Source organism: Nerophis lumbriciformis, linkage group LG27, assembly GCF_033978685.3.
Source record: "Nerophis lumbriciformis linkage group LG27, RoL_Nlum_v2.1, whole genome shotgun sequence".
Taxonomy (NCBI): domain Eukaryota; kingdom Metazoa; phylum Chordata; class Actinopteri; order Syngnathiformes; family Syngnathidae; genus Nerophis; species Nerophis lumbriciformis.
In genome coordinates this window covers 29,906,442-29,925,000 of record NC_084574.2, presented here as the reverse complement: position 1 = coordinate 29,925,000, position 18,559 = coordinate 29,906,442, and the positions used below count along the sequence as shown (strand labels likewise).

At 39.6% G+C, this 18,559-nt stretch overlaps 1 protein-coding gene across 2 annotated transcripts in view; it reads left to right on the top strand.

Moving 5' to 3' along the window:
- The window catches only part of grk4 (G protein-coupled receptor kinase 4), a 174,410-nt gene that overhangs the window by 69,451 nt on the left and 86,400 nt on the right, over positions 1-18,559 (top strand). For both annotated transcript variants that reach the window (XM_061988186.1, XM_061988187.1), the window contains exon 2: positions 3,182-3,277. In XM_061988186.1, coding sequence (XP_061844170.1) covers positions 3,182-3,277 — 96 coding nt within the window. The remainder of the gene's footprint in view (positions 1-3,181; positions 3,278-18,559) is intronic.

Below are 18,559 nucleotides of genomic sequence, written 5' to 3'. Positions count from 1 at the left end.
GGCAGTTAGAATGTGGTTATGAGCACGCTGTGAGTAAACGTTGAGAACGCAGTTAACACGCCTCGTCTGCATTATTTATAATTAGACAGACAACACACTTAATAGGAGCCATTTTGGGGTCTTTACATAAACACACAAATGGAAATGAAACGTCACATATCCCAGCATGCACCGCGCGCTTCTTCTTCTTCCGGGGCGGGTGGTTGCTTACAGTAGAAGAAGAAGCGCTTCCTGTTCTATGGGGGCGGGTGCTTACCTTGGCGGTTGCTTGCGTAGAAGAAGAAGCGCTTCCTGTTCTACCGGGAAAAAAGATGGCGGCTGTTTACCGTAGTTGCGAGATCGAAACTTTATGAAAATAAATCGTAATATTAATCCATATATAAAGCGCACCGGGTTAAAAGCCGCACTGTCAGCTTTTGAGTAAATTTGTGGTTTTTAGGTGCGGCTAATAGTGCGGAAAATACGGTATACGTATGTATGTATGTATGTATGTGTGTGCGTGTATGTGTGTGTGTGTGTGTGTACTTAAGTGAGCACTAAGTATCTTCATTAAATTCTTGGTTCGGACCAGAGTGTTACTACAAGTGGGAGCAACCTGTTGAACAACCTAACCCACTGCCCCACATTTTAAAGCAGAAATGAATGTTAAATAAGTGTAACTATTAGGGGTGTAACGGTACACAAAAATTTCGGTTCGGTACGTACTTCGGTTTAGAGGTCACGGTTCTGTTCATTTTCGGTACAGTAAGAAAACAACAAAATATACATTTTTGGGTTATTTATTTACCAAATTTGCAAAATCTTCCACCAAAAATATTTTTCTTAGTGGAATATTTGATGTGAAGTAATCGGAACCTTGGATAGGTCAATAATTCATAATAACATTGATTTTAATTCAATATTATGTTTTGAGCAATGACAGTTTGAAATAAAGAAAAACAGCTTTGTTTTATTAGTCAACATTGCAACTTTTTCTAAATTACATTTAACCTTTTATCTTTTTTATTTCACTTTTGTTATGTTTTTGTTTATTTTAATAGTATTTTTAGAATATGCCGTGGGCCTTTAAAACATTAGCTGTGGGCCGCAAATGGCCTCCGGGGCACACTTTTGACACCCCTGCTATAGATAATAAAAAATTAAATCTGATAAATCTATGGATAAAAAGCAGAGCCTGGTGACGCATGCCCGTTTATCATAACTCTCTCGCTCTCTCTGTCTCTGCCCCTCCCTCGCGAATGCTGCTGCGCTCACAATTTGCTTTGTTTTTAACCCCTTCTTAACCCTGAACGTACATTGAAAGTACACACAACCCTAACTCAAAACGCCGGACATCCGAGGCATTTAAGAAACTCCGCCCTGACCGCTCCGCAAAAGAGGACATGTCCGGTGAAAAGAGGACGTATGGCCAGTCTATCGTAGCCCGTTAGCTGCTAGCATGCCGTGTGTTGTGCCTCAGTGTGCATTGTTTACACAACTTGCGTTACGCTACTTTATATGTCCGTGTGGAAACTCGTTCGGTACACCTCCGAACCGAACCGAACCGACACCCCCGTACCGAAACGGTTAAATACAAATACACCAGTGACGTGCGGTGAGGTTCATGGCTGGTGAGGCACTGACTTCATCACAGTCAGATTTATAAAAAAAGGGACCCTAAAGAGTATGTTATTCACCATTTGATTGGCAGCAGTTAACGGGTTATGTTTAAAAGCTCATACCATCATTCTTCCCTGCTTGGCACTCAGCATCAAGGGTTGGAATTGGGGGTTAAATCACCAAAAATGATTCCTGGGCGCGGCGCCGCTGTTGCCCACTGCTCCCCTCACCTCCCAGGGAGTGATCAAAGGGATGGGTCAAATGCAGAGGACAAATTTCACCACACCTAGTGTGTGTGTGACAATCATTGGTACTTTAACTTAACTTTAACTTTACACATACAAACTGTAGCACACAAAAAAGCACATTTAATAAAAAAAACGCTATTATGGTCTTACCTTTACTTATAAATGAAGTCCATGCGCCGCTCTTTCTGAACAAAAGCATCGATAACTTGTTTATAGAAGTCTTCCTTATCTTTCTTCAGTTTTAAAAGTCTCTTTGTCTCGATGGAGATCTTCCTTTAAGTATTACCGCCTGTTTCGATTGAAAGTCCAGTTTAGAAAACTGTTTTATTTTAGATATGTAAACCTCCATGTAAATAGTCCAGGCGAGAGGAAAAAATAAACGATCGCTGCTAACTGTAGCTTGTTGTCACTTATTCTGCAGCCGAGTAGTTGCAAGAATGATCCCTGGGATCACTAGCGCCGTCTACCACCATGAGGCAGGATTACTGCGAGCTTCACCCAGTGCGTCTTTGAAGCCGTTTTATGATTGCTCAGCACAAGAAATACGTTACACACATACAGTTGTTGACAAAATACATTATATACCTCAGCTAACTAAACTATGGAAATTTATAATATAATTCATATAGCAATACGGTCTCACTGCACAGCAGGCCAGCAGTTAGCCGAGTCATTGCACAATCCATGGCGAGGCTCAACTGGCTGCTGACTCACCGCAAGTCTCTTCTCAATATTTGAACGGCAAATATGAAAATTTAGCGATTTTGAATAAAAATAATCTAAAACTGGTTAAGTTAAATGGAAAATAACTTTATAGTATAATCACTGGATACATATAACAATTTAATTAATTTCTTTTCTTTTTACATTTTTTTTCTTTCCATGATGGCATGTGAGGCCCTGCCTCACCTGCCTCCCCTGACTGCATGTCACTGAAATACACCTACCGTTACACCTCTAGTAACTATATATAAGCTCCTTATGACTGTTTGTGCATACAGTATGTGGTTTGTAAATGAACCATTGCTTTGATGTTAATCAGAAAGAGCCATTCCCCCAGTGTCTACCTTGGTAACACCAAGATACCCGATGACTGTTTAACAGTTATGCCTGACTCAACCAGAAACGTGCGTGTATTTGTGAATACGACAAGATGAGTTTTGTGCCTCGTGGTATTTGGGGATGTCATCATTCTCTGTTGTGATGCATGGCAGTGATTGGTTAGATGAACCAACAGCTTGGCCTGTGGTCCCACCAATGTACGTGGGAAATAATGTGTGATGATGATGAAATGTTGTGACTGTGTATTGATTATTTGTGTTTCTACCTCTCAGGTGGAGGAGGGAAGAGGAACGGCCGCAGTAAGAAATGGAAAGAAATGCTAAAACTGCCCCATATCAGCCAGTGTGAGGAGCTTCGGCGCACTATTGGTAAGTAATCGGGCGTGATTCTCTATTTGCCTTTGACGCTGAATGATTATATGCCATGCTGTGTCAATGGGTTGGGTCGGACTGAGGGAGGAAGCTTCGATTGGACTTCCTTCCTCTTTCTACGCGACCCCACCCGCAGTTACAGGCAAGGGGAGGGGAAGCCATTTGTGTATGAGCGTGTCTGATTGAAGGAATTGTCTGCACAGCCATTTTTTTGTCTGTTTGCACGCCAGATCATGACGTTTAGTTGACCTTCTATGCTTGGGTTTAGCTTGAGCGTGACCCAAGGAGTGGCGTACTTTGAAGACATACTGGGGCTGTTCCGATCTGGATGTTGTGCTGCCGATACCAGTACCTATACCAATCACATGCAATAAGTGTACAAATTGATTCTGTTGTTAGTTAGTTTTTTTCCAGCTGCGCCTTCTGTCTAAAGTAAAGCCGTTTGTCAGCAAGCGAGAACTTGAAATGGCTATTCATGCTTTCATCAGTTCTCGCCTTGACTACTGTAACGCTCTGTATGTTGCTGTCAACAAGTCATCTATAAATCGTCTTCAACTGGTACAAAATGTTGCAGCTCGACTTTTGACAATCACTTGACGACAGAGCCTCAGCATTCTAGTTCTGCGCTCTTTGCATTGGCTTTCAGTTTGTTTTAGTGTTGATTTTAAACTTTTAATGTTTGTTTTTAGGGAAGTCCATTGTATTGCTCCATCTTATTTGTGTGAGCTCCGAAACACCCATGTCGGCGTCTACGGTCTGCCAACCAACAGCAGGTGGCGATGTCTATGTCCAAATTTAAACAGTGGGACGATCGGTCTTTCTCCGTAGCTGGTCCTGGACTTTGGAACACGTTACGTCAGGGGTGTCAAACTCAAATACAGAGTGGGCCAAAATTTTAAACTGAACAAAGCCGCGGGTCAAGGTTGAACAAATTAACCTTTTAATAGGGACCCAGACAAGTTTTGCATTGAATATTGAACAAGTAAGGCTTATATAACTTTATAGTGACATGCAAAATCAAGTTTCAAATAATAATAATACAAAAAATATAAATGGCATATCAAATACAATTTAGATAACAATTGAATGCCTCTTTTCTATTTGCAGCCTTCTGAGGTAAATATCAACATTAACTTTTTCCACAGGCTAATAAATTTGAAAATAAAATAACAATGAATAAACCAACCATTCAGGACTTTAAACTGCTCAGTTTGCAACACACTGATCTAATCTGATGTGCCCAAACCAGATACCTGGCATCGTTTCTTGGATGCTAGTTCATTAATGTCGGGGCTCAGGCTTTGAGCAACCTTCATTATCGAACGAAGGTGTTCATCAGTCATTATATCTCGTAGTCCACCCGGACCACAGTCTTGGGGGCGTGCCTTAAAGGCACTGCCTTTAGCGTCCTATACGAGCTGTCGTCACGTCCGCTTTTCATTCATTCTAACAACGTGCCGGCCCAGTCACAAGATATGTGCCGCTCCTGTACGCACACACACGTGAATTCAACGCATACTTGATCAACAGCGATACAGTTTACACTGAGGGTGGCCGTATAAACAACTTTAACACTGTTAGAAATATACGCCACACTGTGAATCCACACCAAACAAGAATGACAAACCCATTTCAGGAGAACATCCGCACCGTAACACAACATAAACACAACGGAACAAATATCCAGAACCCTTTGCAGTACTAACTCTTCCGAGACGCTACAAAATACACCTCCGCTACCACCAAACCCCCCCCACACACACACACCTTATTTGGCACAACCCCATACATTTTACATTTATATTGGTACCTAGCTTTGGCAAGCTAGGTACCAGTATGTGTGCCGATCACATACTTTTTTAATGAAAATTGGCTGATACTGATTGGTGGCCGATCGATCGGCACATCCTTTGTATAGTACGAAGTGTAAATAATATGTGTGCATTAACATAGTGGTCCCCGACTACCGGTCCGTGGCGCATTTGCCACCGGGCCGCAGAGAAACATTAAATAATTTATATATGACTGCATTTTCTCCGACTTAACTTTCGCCTGTCCCACTAGACCAGGGGTCGGCAACCCAAAACATTGAAAGAGCCATATTGGACCAAAAATACAAAAACAAATCTGTCTGAAGCCGCAAAAAATGAAAAGTCGTATATAAGTCTTATAAATGAAGTCAACTATATTGGCCTGCTATCAAAATTATTGTGTCACAGGCTGAAGCAAGTTTTCGTTGACAGAAATGTTGAAATGTATTATTTATTCTACACCGTTTTACGACATTAGAAACCATTAGTAAATCAGAAGCTAGTCAGAAGATGAGATCATTCCTGGAAATTACGGGCTTTTAATGGCCAAAGGTATAGATAGATGTGTGTGTCCAAGCTAAAAAAAAACAAAGGCTGTTTTTTTTTAATAGATTTATTACAATCTATGGCAAGCTAGGTAATGTTTGCTGTGGTCTGGAACAACATGGCACACAAACAACTATCCGAAATGCAGCCAATATTACATACAGATAATGTGTCATGAGGCATGCACAACTAAATTATATACAAAGAGGATAAAAGTAAAGGATATTAAATGAGCTCAAATATACCTACAAATTAGGCATAATGATGCAATATGTACATACAGCTAGCCTAAATAGCATGTTAGCATTGATTAGCTAGCAGTCATGCACTGACCAAATATGCCTGATTAACACTCCCAACAAGTCAATAACGTCAACAAAGCGCACCTTTGTGCATTCACACACAGTATAAAACTTTTGGTGGACAAAATGAGACAAAGAAGGAGTGGAAGATTTTAAATGTAAACAAACTGTTGCGTTTTTTTATATTCCCCCCCCCATCTTTTTTCATTTTCCTTTTTTTAAAAATGCTCCAGAGAGCCACTAGGCTCTGACCCCAACACTAGACACACCAATAAGCTTGTTTATCGAGGTAAAATAAAACTCCTCATAGGAAGTTACCCTTTGTTATATTTGTTATAACTTTGTGACATGATGCAATGCACATTAATGAACATATAAAATATAAATGTGACAGACTGTAGCGAAAGGCTGATTTCCATCTGCAGTCCCCAGCAGGTTGACAGTAACCTGCTGGTGATCTGATTGCAAAGAAACACGGCTCCCACTAATTCAGCGTTATAGTGAGTTGTATTTTTCATTCACTTATTTTTGCTGTATTTATCTGGCACAAGTGGAAAGCCGGTCCCTGAAAATAATGCCTACCGGTACATTAAACCGGTCCGTGGTGCAAAAAAGGTTGGGGACCACTGCATTAAAAGGGTACCAGTGCATCACAGGTTTCTCTGCTATTGTTGCAGCACTAACCACAGTCCCCTCCCCCACATGCGTACACCTCCCTACTTTCTCTCTATGCCTCCCCCTCACGCTATCTGACTCTCTCGCTCGCTCGCTCCCTCATTCCTCCACTTCAGAACAACAGCCATGATGAGAAAATGGCAACGGGAAAAAGAGAGACTTTTACGATAGAAAAGGAATCACCCATTAGGTTGAATTTAGGAAAACAGATGAAGAGATGTGGTCATGACACGAATGCATCCGATTGATAGAACAGTCAATGCATCGCTGGTGCAAGATAAGGTGTCAAAAACAGCACGAAATGCATCTTCAAGTGTGAAGAAAAAAACCATATTTGCGTGTGTCTCTGCACTCAGCAGCTGTCAAGGGTTACGTACGTCACTGTTTCATAGAAGCTATTACGTCATTTCTCTATCACACAGCGCGGGATCAAAATAATCCCCCTTGCGTACTTAAACACGACGACGTGTGGACTTGTGCATGCACGCCCACACACAAGCTCATACATTACCGTATTCCTTGTTAGCACAGGGGATAGAACACTACAGTATAGACGCCGATAGCAGTGTCTTTGTTGTGTCTCAATAATGTCAGGCATTTGGCCTTAGCCTTGGCAAGTAGGGCACTTCTAGGAATCCTAGATTACATTATGTCGCCTGTAGCCGCAGTGTCTGCTAACCATTCAATGCTCTCACTCTCCTTCCATCTCCTTGTGCCTTTTTTGATCAGTTTCTAAAAGCACAGTTACTGAGTTATCTGAAGAAAAAAATTAAAATAACAGTTTGGCATATAAATTATTTCCCATGGTTGATTATGACTGTTCATTAGACAATGCTTGGTTAAAACATGCACTGCAAAAGTTGTAAGACATGCCCTATGTTGCTTTTATTTGACAAAGTTAATGATATTTTGATCAGACTAGGGTTGTCACGATACCAGAATTTCAGTATTCGATACTGATACTCGATGTCATTAAAAAAAAAGGGTAACATTTTAGTATGGGGAACATATGCACCATTAATTAGTTGCTTATTAACATGCAAATTAGTCACATATTGGCTCTTAATTAGTCATTATTAAGTACTTATTAATGCCTTATTCTGCATGGCCTTATTATACAACCAGTAAGCCATTAACTAAGAGTCTTCCCTTAATAACTGCAGAATTATTGTTTATTGGTAGCCCTAACCCTAACCCTTATATGTTCCCCTAGTGTCCAAATAACTCTAAATTAAGTCGGTAACACTTTAGTATGGGGAACATGTTCACCATTAATTAGTTGCTTATTAACATAATCTGTTCCCCATACTAAAGTGTTACCAAAAAAAGAAAATAAATTAACCCAGGTACTTTTAAATTCCCTACTTTATTGAAAACGTTTTCAAACTGTCAAGTATTTAAATTCACTTTGCTTTAGCATATTTTTGCACAACATTTTAATTCAAGAGGTACCTACATGTATACATTGTAAGAATAACAGCATAAAGCCTTCTAGTATAGCAAAACAAACAATACTGTGCTTATAAAAATTCTCATAAATACCAACAACAGTCAACTATTTTACATTTATGAAAAAGAACAGCAGTGGCGTTTTAAAGTACCGTATTTTCTGGACAATAGAGCGACCGGCATATAAGCCGCACCCACTAAATTTTAGAAGAAAAAAATATTTTCTATATATTAGGCTCAAGTGTAATTTTTCCTTGTTAGCTTGAGGTATTGTGTGGCAGAACAATTGCTGCAACTACTACCAGTCCAAAATAGTCGGAATCCCCCATGTAAGCATTCCATTCAGTTGTAAACAAATGGTAGATATTTCTAACTCCTGTTATTTGTTGGAGGCTAAATTGTAGAGTCATTTAGGAATGGTTGAAAGGACAGTGTTGTATGTGGGGGATAAGTGATGTCACAGACCACCTCCTCTTTTCAGGGATGGTTTTTCAACCTTGACATAGAGAGCTTCCTTCACTTTTCTTTCGTACCATCTGTCCTCCCTGTCCAGAATCTCTACATTTTTGTTCTCAAAGGAGTACTGTTTCTCCCTGAGGTGCAGGTAGACAGCTGAGTCTTGGCCAGAAGAGTTTGCCATGCGTCGGCTTAGTGGTTGTTTTGTTTCCCCAATATATGAATCAGCGCATTCATCATTACACTGGATAGCATATACCAGATTGTTTTTGTGGGTGTGGAGTGTCCGGTCTTTAGAATGCATTAGTCTCTGTCTTAGGGTGTTGCCGGGTTTGAAGTGTACTGGGATGTTGTGTTGGTGAAAAAATCTTCTGAGTTTCTCAGACAGACCTGATACATATGGAATGACAATATTTTTGGGTCCGTCACCTTTTTCTTCCTCATCCACTCTGTTCATGTTATTTCTGGAACTGGATGCACTTTTTACAAACGACCAGCTGCGGTAACCACAGGTTTTAAGGGCTTCCCTCAAATGCCTATGCTCTTTCTCTTTGGCCTGTGAGCTGGTCGGAACATTTTCAGCTCTGTGTTGTAGGGTTCTGATAACACCCAGTTTGTGTTCCAGTGGGTGGTGTGAGTCGAAAAGTAGGTATTGATTGGTATGTGTGGGTTTTCGGTAAACCCCGACATGGAGGCTCCCGTTTTCTCCAATGTGGATTTCACAGTCTAAAAAAGGTAACTTACTGTCTTTGACATCCTCACATGTGAACTTGATGTTCTTGTCCACTGAGTTAATGTGCTTGGCTTCTTATTTTCACGCATGTGTCATCCACATACAGTATCTGTACCAATGGCTTGGTACTGTTCCATTAAAAGAGCTCAGAGCGTTCTTTTCAATGTCCTCCATGTAAATATTTGCTTCTACTGGGGATACAAGTGGTCCATGGCACAAACATGTTTTTGTTGGTAAAACATTCCCATGAATTTAAAATATGTAGTGTTAAGGCAAAGTTCATGCAATTACAGCTAATGCTAGCTATCTAAATTGCTATCATTAGCTAACAACAGCTAAAGTTAATGCGCATGCATGTGTTACATAGGTACATACGTAATTACAACATTAGGCATCTGTGTAAATGTTGCAAGCAGCCTGTAACGGTGCCTGTAACACGCCAGTAAAACTGCCGATTATACAAAATAGAAATCATTGTCATGTACCCATTAGCTGCGGAATCCAGCTCTCGAATCAGCTCGACAGACCCAATAACTCCACAGTGACGTCTTGGTAAATTTACTGAGGAAATTGTGAAATTGAAACAATACAAAAATAATGCCGTTGTAAGTTAATAATACTAACACAGACATGTTCACTTATCAGCTAATGCTAACGAAGCTAGCGTCATTACATTACAATAGTACGTACAAATATGCATGAAAACACTTCTGCAGACATCACACATGGGGCGTTTTAAGTCTAAACAGTATTAGTTAAACTGTAAAACTTACAAATGTTGCTTAGAGTGATGACTGAAGACTGAACAGAAGACTACACAGCAGTCCGGTTGGAAAAAAATAATAAAAAAGCACTATGGATAAATGGAAGGACACTGCGGCACCTGCAGTGAGCTGATTCGTCCAAAAGATGGCGCCACAGCACTGACAATAAAACACCCTGTCAGTGTTTTTGCTTGTCCATCCATCCATTTTCTACCGCTTATCCCTTTTTGGGGTCGCGGGGGGCGCTGGAGCCAATCTCAGCTACAATCGGGCGGAAGGCGGGGTACACCCTGGACAAGTCGCCACCTCATCGCAGGGCCAACACAGATAGACAGACAACATTCACACTCACATTCACACACTAGGGCCAATTTAGTGTTGCCAATCAACCTATCCCCAGGTGCATGTCTTTGGAGGTGGGAGGAAGCCGGAGTACCCGGAGGGAACCCACGCAGTCACGGGGAGAACATGCAAACTTCACACAGAAAGATCCCGAGCCCGGGATTGAACCCAGGACTACTCAGTACCTTCGTATTGTGAGGCAGACGCACTAACCCCTCTTCCACCGTGATGCCCTGTTTTTGCTTGTTTTCTTTAAAATGTTTGTAAAAAATAATTTGTATTATTTCCGTCAGTGAAGAAAAATCCATAAATCGTCTTACAGTATAAGCCGCAGGGTGCAAAGCGTAGGAAAACAGATTTGTAATTTACGGTACATAAAACAAACAATATTGTTCTTAATAGTCTTTCATTATGGTGGTGATCATGAACAGTCGTGGTCAAAAATTTACATACACTAAAGAACATAGTGTCATGGCTGTCTTGAGTTTCCAATAGTTTCTATAACTCTTATTTTTTTGTAATAGAGTGTTTGGAAAACATACTTGTTGGTCACAAAAAACATTCATAAAGTTTGGTTCTTTTATGAATTTATTATGGGTCTACTGAAAATGTGACCAAATCTGCTGGGTCAAAAATATACATACAGCAATGTTAATATTTGCTTACATGTCCCTTGGCAAGTTTCACTGCAATAAGACGCTTTTGGTAGCCATCCACAAGCTTCTGGCAAGCTCCTGGTTGAATTTTTGATCACTCCTCTTAACAAAATTGGTGCAGTTCAGTTAAATTTGTTGGTTTTCTGACATGGGTTTGTTTATTCAATATTGTCCACACGTTTAAGTCAGGACTTTGGGAAGGCCATTCTAATACCTTAATTGTAGCCTGATTTAGCCATTCCTTTACCACTTTTGACGTGTGTTTGGGATCATAGTCCTGTTGATAATAACATCTAATTTTTTATTGCAACATTTAAAAATGAGCTGGTTATGATAACTGCTGTCCCGTTGTCATATCTTGTTTCATTATCACATTTCTGAGTCCCATTTGCAGGTATGACACTAAGGAGCAATTGCAGTTGCAATTCCAAGCTGTTCGATGGCAATAGTGTATAGTTTTTGGTAGGGCTGCACGATTATAGCCAAAATAATAATCACGATTATTTTCATCAATATTGAAATTACGATTATTAATCAAGATTATTTACTGTTAATTAAGACACATTTTATTTCACTTTCTATTTTAAACAAACATTATGAGAACTTGGCTTTCATCTCAAAATGAAACTATAAAACTAACTAATAATAAAAAAAAATGTAGAAAAGAGCTACATAAAATAATTATGCAATTGCAGTGTGAGATCAAAAAGTGCAAACTCGTGAAAAAGTATTAAAAAAAATGTAGAAAAGAGCTAGGTAAAATAATTATGCAATTGCAGTGTGAGATCAAAAAGTGCAAACTTGTGAAAAAGTAAGAATATGCTCGAAAGGTACATACAAAAAGAACACATTCACAGTATAGGACATATGTCTTTGGCCAAATAAAAACGTTACTACGTCCATTATTTTGGTGAGTCTTTGAGAGGTGGATGGATCCGGGGTCCCTTGGTGCACGGCTTTGGGCACCCTGCGCTTTTTTAGTTGTTCGTCGGGGCTCTGTTAACAACCACGTTCACGGTGTGGGGAAAAAAAGATGGTGGTTAAGAAAAGAAGGTAAGTAAGGGTGTAACAGTACACAAAAATTTCGGTTCGGTACGTACCTCGGTTTAGAGGTCACGGTTCGGTTCATTTTTGGTACAGTAAGAAAACAACAAACTATACATTTTTTGGTTATTTATTTACCAAATGTGTAAACAATAGCTTTATCCTTTTAACATTGGGAACACTATAATAATTCTGCCCAAAAATAGAAATAGCTCTTTGTGGATGTGAGCCACCACTAGGCTGATCAGTGCAACATCAGGCAGTCATGAATGATAAGGATAATAATAACAAACATATACACACAGGGTCGATTGCCAGGGTTAATGTGGTCAACATATATCAAATAAAAACTAAATAAGATAAGGCTCAGAATGGTTTCTTAACAAAACCTTTCTACATATAAAGTGCTTTTTTTGATTGATTGATTGAGACTTTTATTAGTAGAATTGCACAGTACAGTACATATTCCGTACAATTGACCACTAAATGGTAACAGCGCGAACTATCCGAGTAAAAAAGAGGCTTAAATCTTCCTGCAAAAAGCAGATATGAGCAAAAAATCCAAGGATGCAATCGAATAGATCCCTAACATTATTAGAAAAAGATTTGTCCAGTTTATATCAAGAATCATACGTAGGTCGCATTTCCAGACACATCAAACTATTGTGCTCCAGACGCCATTCTACACAACAAATCCGATGAAAACTTGGAAAAGCATGGAGGTCTACAACTTATTTGTGTGTGGCTGGGTCAAGGATATTGATATTAAGACTCTCCTGGATAAATATACATTGTTTTTGCCTGGGTAAGGTTGCAATTTATGATTTAACTTTGCGTCTAAGCTGCCATAATAGTTGCTGTTGTACGCGCCGTTTACTAGTAGCATCTTTTTTCCGGTCTTCATCCAAATATAACTACAGATGTCAAGCATGTTCGAAATAAATACGCTTCATATAAGATTGTTGCCTTTTTTAGGTTTCGCTCACAATTGCTTTCTTTTATTTAGACACACCGTTTTGGTGCTATTCGAAACACTCATAGGAAAACATTTGTTAAAGAAATACAAATATTATCAAGATAATACTCAAATGGGAAATAACAGTTAAAAGTATATCAAACAAACCTTTAACATGATGATTACTGCAAACTCATGCATTCTTCAGCTCTGCTCCCTTCGACTGGAGTGTGAGCAGTATGGTTTTTTCGTCGTCGTTTCCACTAATCTTGTATTTTTCTGCATTTTTTTGAAGACCTCTCGAGGAACACTGAAGAAAAGTTATCCTTTTCCGCGATTTGAACAGTTTGTACAGCGGAAAACAACACAAGCAGAGGGCTTTTTTTCTTCGAGAAAGGCTAAATGGCGCCTAGTACCCATTAGAATCAGAGCGAGCTTGACCACCAGGAGAATTCATTGGACGGGACTGTGACATCATGTCATGGTAATGAGGAAACTGAGCACGACTCATTTATTTCAGACGTCTCCACTTCAACACGCACAAGCTAACGGCTAACATTAACAGGTCTGATGACGCACCTCACGTGGCCTAGGATGGACAAACAACACAATTCTCACAAGACCACAAGTCTTATTCTCTCACATTCCCACAGTAAATGAATTAGTTCCTTTAGCTGCCTGACACTTTATAGATAACTTGCTATCTACTGTACTTATTTCAATCGACTAAGAGGGGATAAAATACAACCTATTCAAAATGTTAAATTGACTGCGCTTATTTTAAATGGATCTAAAAGATGCAAATATCATTCTATAATGTGTCTTTTTCGAAAATGTTTAAATCAGTCAGCCATGCATCATTTGCATTCCTTAGTCCATGAAGCTTTTTAACAAATGTTACAATTTTATCCTGATTAAAAAATGTATCATCCAGTTTGTGGCAATAATAAGGCATATTTTCAGAGGATGTGCATTTTTACAGCATGTTTTAAAAGATAACATTTAAAAACAATACTTCTGGGTGTATTGAATTGATGAACTAATTCTTATTTACAAACCCCAAAACCAGTGAAGTTGGCACGTTGTGTAAATCGTAAATAAAAACAAAATACAATGATTTGCAAATCTTTTTCAACCTATATTCAATTGAATAGACTGGAAAACTTTATTTTTTGCAAATATTACCTCATTTGGAATTTGATGCCTGCAACATGTTTCAATAAAGTTGGCACAAGTGGCAAAAAAGACTGAGAAAGTTGAGGAATGCTCATCAAACACTTATTTGGAACATACCACAGGTGAACAGGGTAATTGGGAACTGGTTGGGGCCATGATTGGGTATAAAAGCAGCTTCCATAAAATGCTCAGTCATTTACAAACAAGGACGGAGCGAGGGTCACCACTTTTTGAACAAATGCGTGAGCAAATTGTCCAACAGTTTAAGAACAACATTTCTCAACCAGCTATTGCAAGGTATTTAAGGATTTCACCATCTACGGTCTGTAATATCATCCAAAGGTTCAGAGAAATCTGGAGAAATCACTGCACGTAAGCGATGATATTACGGACCTTGGATCCCTCAGGCGGTACTGCATCAAAAAGCGACATCAATGTGTAAAGGATATCACCACATGGTTTCAGGAACACTTCAGGAAACCACTGTCAATAACTACAGTTTGTCGCTACATCTGTAAGTGCAAGTTAAAACTCTAGCATGTAAAGCGAAAGCCATTTATCAACAACACCCAGAGACGCTGCCGGCTTCGCTGGGCCCGAGCTCATCTAAGATGGACTGATGCATTTCAAATTGTTTTTGGAAACTGTGGACACTATGAAGCCTAAAATACCACAACGGAGACCCCGGACTGTTGAAGCAAGAAGCGGAAATAACTCCACCTGAAAAGCTTCAAAAATTGGTCTCCTCAGTTCCCAAACGTTTACTGAGTGTCGTTAAAAGGAAAGGCCATGTAACACAGTGGTAAAAATGCCCCTCTGCCAACTTTTTTGCAATGTGTTGCTGCCATTAAATTCCAAGTTAATAAATGTTAGCAAAAAAAAATTTTGTTTCTCAGTTTGAACGTTAAATATCTTGTCTTTGCAGTCTGTTCAATTGAATATAGGTTGAAAAGGATTTGCAAATCATTATATTCTGTTTTTATTTACGATTTACACAACGTGCCAACTTCACTGGTTTTGGGTTTTGTAGAAGGCTTTGTGGACGGAATAGAGGCGCTCTCAAAAAATGACATATTTTTGCTCTTTTTATTAAAAAAAAATAAAAAATCAATTCAGATTTGCTAAGGGACGACAAAACCCATTCAGAAACACTTCCATTATAAGTTGTACACCGCAACATTTATACAGAGATATATACCGTTACTGTCAAGGGATTCAACTTATACCATGGTATGAATTTTCGGTCATATCGCCCAGCCCTGATAAAGTATTTACTAATTACGCACCAGCTGTTTGATGGTAACGTGCATTTTAGTTGGAGTTTTCATCAACACATTTGAAGGTGTTTAAATTACCATATAAAATCGCTAACCAGTATCAATCAATCAATCAATCAATCAATCAATCAAAGTTTATTTATATAGCCCTTAATCACAAATGTCTCAAAGGGCTGCACAAGCCACAACGACATCCTCGACTCAGATCCCACATCAGGGCAAGAAAAAAACTTAACCCAATGGGATACAATGAGAAACCTTGGGCGACCGGTGCTATGGACGTCGAGTGGATCTAGTTAATAGTATGAGAGTCCAGTCCATAGTGGGGCCAACAGGGGATAATCTTGAATGGAGACAAGTCAGCAGCGCAGAGACGTCCTCAACTGATGCAAAGATGAGTGGTCCACCCCAGGTCCCGACTTTGAACAGCTAGCGTCATCTGTGGTCACCTAATAACCTTTCCACGCAGGAGAGGGGGGCAGAGCAGAAAAGAGACGGCAGATCAACTGGTCTAAAAGGGGTGTCTATTTAAAGGCTAGTGTATACAAATGAGTTTTAAGATAGGTCTTAAATGCTTCTACTGAGGTAGCATCTCTAACTGTTACCGGGAGGGCATTCAAGAGTACTGGAGCCTGAATAGTAAAAGCGCTCTATAGCCCGCAGACTGTTTTTGGGCTCTGGGAATCACTAATTACCCGGAGTTCTTAGAACGCAGATATCTGGCTGGTGCATATGGTACAATACAATCAGCAAGATAGGATGGAGCTAGACCGTTTAGTATTTTATATGTGAGTAGTAAAACCTTAAAGTCGCATCTTAAGTGCACAGGAAGCCAGTGCAGGTAAGCCAGTGTAGGTGTAATATGATCAAACTTTCTTGTTCTTGTCAAAAGTCTAGCAGCCGCATTTTGTACCAGTAGCATGTAAAAAGCAAAGTTAGCGTATACCAGCATTAAGCTAACACATTTTAGGAAAACTTGAGCCTTACTTAACTTACTTTGGAGCGTTTTTTTGAGTCAATGTCTTTGTTTTACATGGAAAATTGCAACATTATCTGCATACTGAACCAAGCTGTGCTGCTTGGTTGACATAAGTTCCAATAAGCTGTTCACATAAACAGATAAATGCTCCAAGCAATTTTACTATATAGGGTTTCTAAATTTGTCTTTTATGAAGTGTGTGTTTCAGAGCTATTTCCAGCTGACAGGGAAACACCAACGATTCTTGGGGATCAATGATGTAAGGCAATACCCGAGGGAAAGCACAATGTGCTTCAATATGGAGATTTGCTTTGTGAGCGTCTGCTCTTCAGATGTAAAACACAGCAACAGGTGCTAAGAGGGGCAATAAAAGCTTTATCTCTGCAATCTTCTCCTTGCTTACTAGCGATGCTTTAAACCAGGTGTTTCCAACAGGTAGCATGTTAGAGATTTTGACCAAAGGGTCAAATAATATTTGCTTCAAGTCTTAGTATTTTTATAACTGTTCAATTCAGACATTATGCTTCGATTTTAATGACAAACTGGTCACACTGTGGAGTAAGTGGAGATCCGCTTTATTTAAAGTACCTTATTTTCCGGACTATAAGGCGCACCTAAATCCTTTTTTTCCCTCAAAACTCGACAGTGCGCCTAATAACCCGGTGCGTCTAATGTACGGAATAATTCAGATTTTGCTCACTGACCTCAAAGCAATTTTATTTGGTACATAGTGTAATGATAAGTGTGACCAGTAGATGGCAGTCAAACATAAGTTATACATGCAGACTGCACTATGATGGCAATGTGACTCAAGTAAACAACACCAACAGTTGTTGTTCCATTGAAAATATAGAACATTACACACGGTGCTCAAAAATCTATCAAAATGTTTTAGTATGACTTTGGTAAGCTATGAAGCTGCTCCGCTTGGTGGATTGTCGGCGCATTAAACATATGAGTATTATTATGGTGTGTGTATAAGGTAATACATTATCTGGCGTTTTCTTTCGCTATATTATGCAAAAGCAACTTTTCTTACCTTCTGGTACCTGCTGATTTGTATTTGGGATCTGCATAAATCCTGAAAAATTGCGCGCGTCCGCCTTTGTAGACTGTACAGACGACATAGTCGATAGGCTTCTTCTTTTTCTCCATCTTCTTATGTGACATTCATCCTCCACTGTTGCCATTTCTAATATAAAGTAGTGTATAGTTCTTACTTGTCTGTCAGTAAACTCGCCATGAAAGTGCTAAAACATACCGGTGTAGTGAGTTTACATCATTCACCCAAGGAACTTTAGTTATTAGAGTTATTAGTGTTGTTGTTGACAGTTGTTGTTTCCGGATGAGGAGATGCTGCTCCGTTATTGATTTAAGTAAAGTCTGAATGTCATTAAAACAGTTAGCTTCATCTTTCGACACTTCTTCCACTCCCGTCCTTGCACGCAATACCGCTACAACAAAGATGACGGGGAGAAGTATGGCGTCACATTAGTGCCAAAAATCCGAGCGCATAAAAACTGTTATCGCGCGCTGATTCTCCACTTCGTGCGCGCGCGACACCCTTTTGCGCACGCGTGGTGCCTTTTTGCGCGCGCGCGACGCCTTTCTGCGCGCTCTCTGTGTACTCCTGGCATCTCTCCTCGCGTTGTCATGTTTCTTTTTGGCACTTTGGGGGCGGGTATGCTTAGACGGCCCCTCCTTTCTGATTGGCTGTGAGCATTTTTCATATGACCAATGATTCTCCAGTGTAGCAACGTTGTAGCCATCTTACCTCGGACATCTAGCCTCAATCATTACATTGATGTCAATGGTACATGTACTAATGAAATTACCATAACTTGCTCGATTTTCGACCAATTTACAAACGGTTTGCCTTGTTACAAATCTTATTACATGTAGATATGACATAGGATGCTGTACCTGTTGAAATTACCTCTTTCGGTTTAAAAAAAAATGACTTAATTGCAGAGGTGGGTAGTAACGCGCTACATTTACTCCGTTACATCTACTTGAGTAACTTTTGGGATAAATTGTACTTCTAAGAGTAGTTTTAATGCAACATACTTTTACTTTTACTTGAGTATATTTATAGAGAAGAAACGCTACTTTTA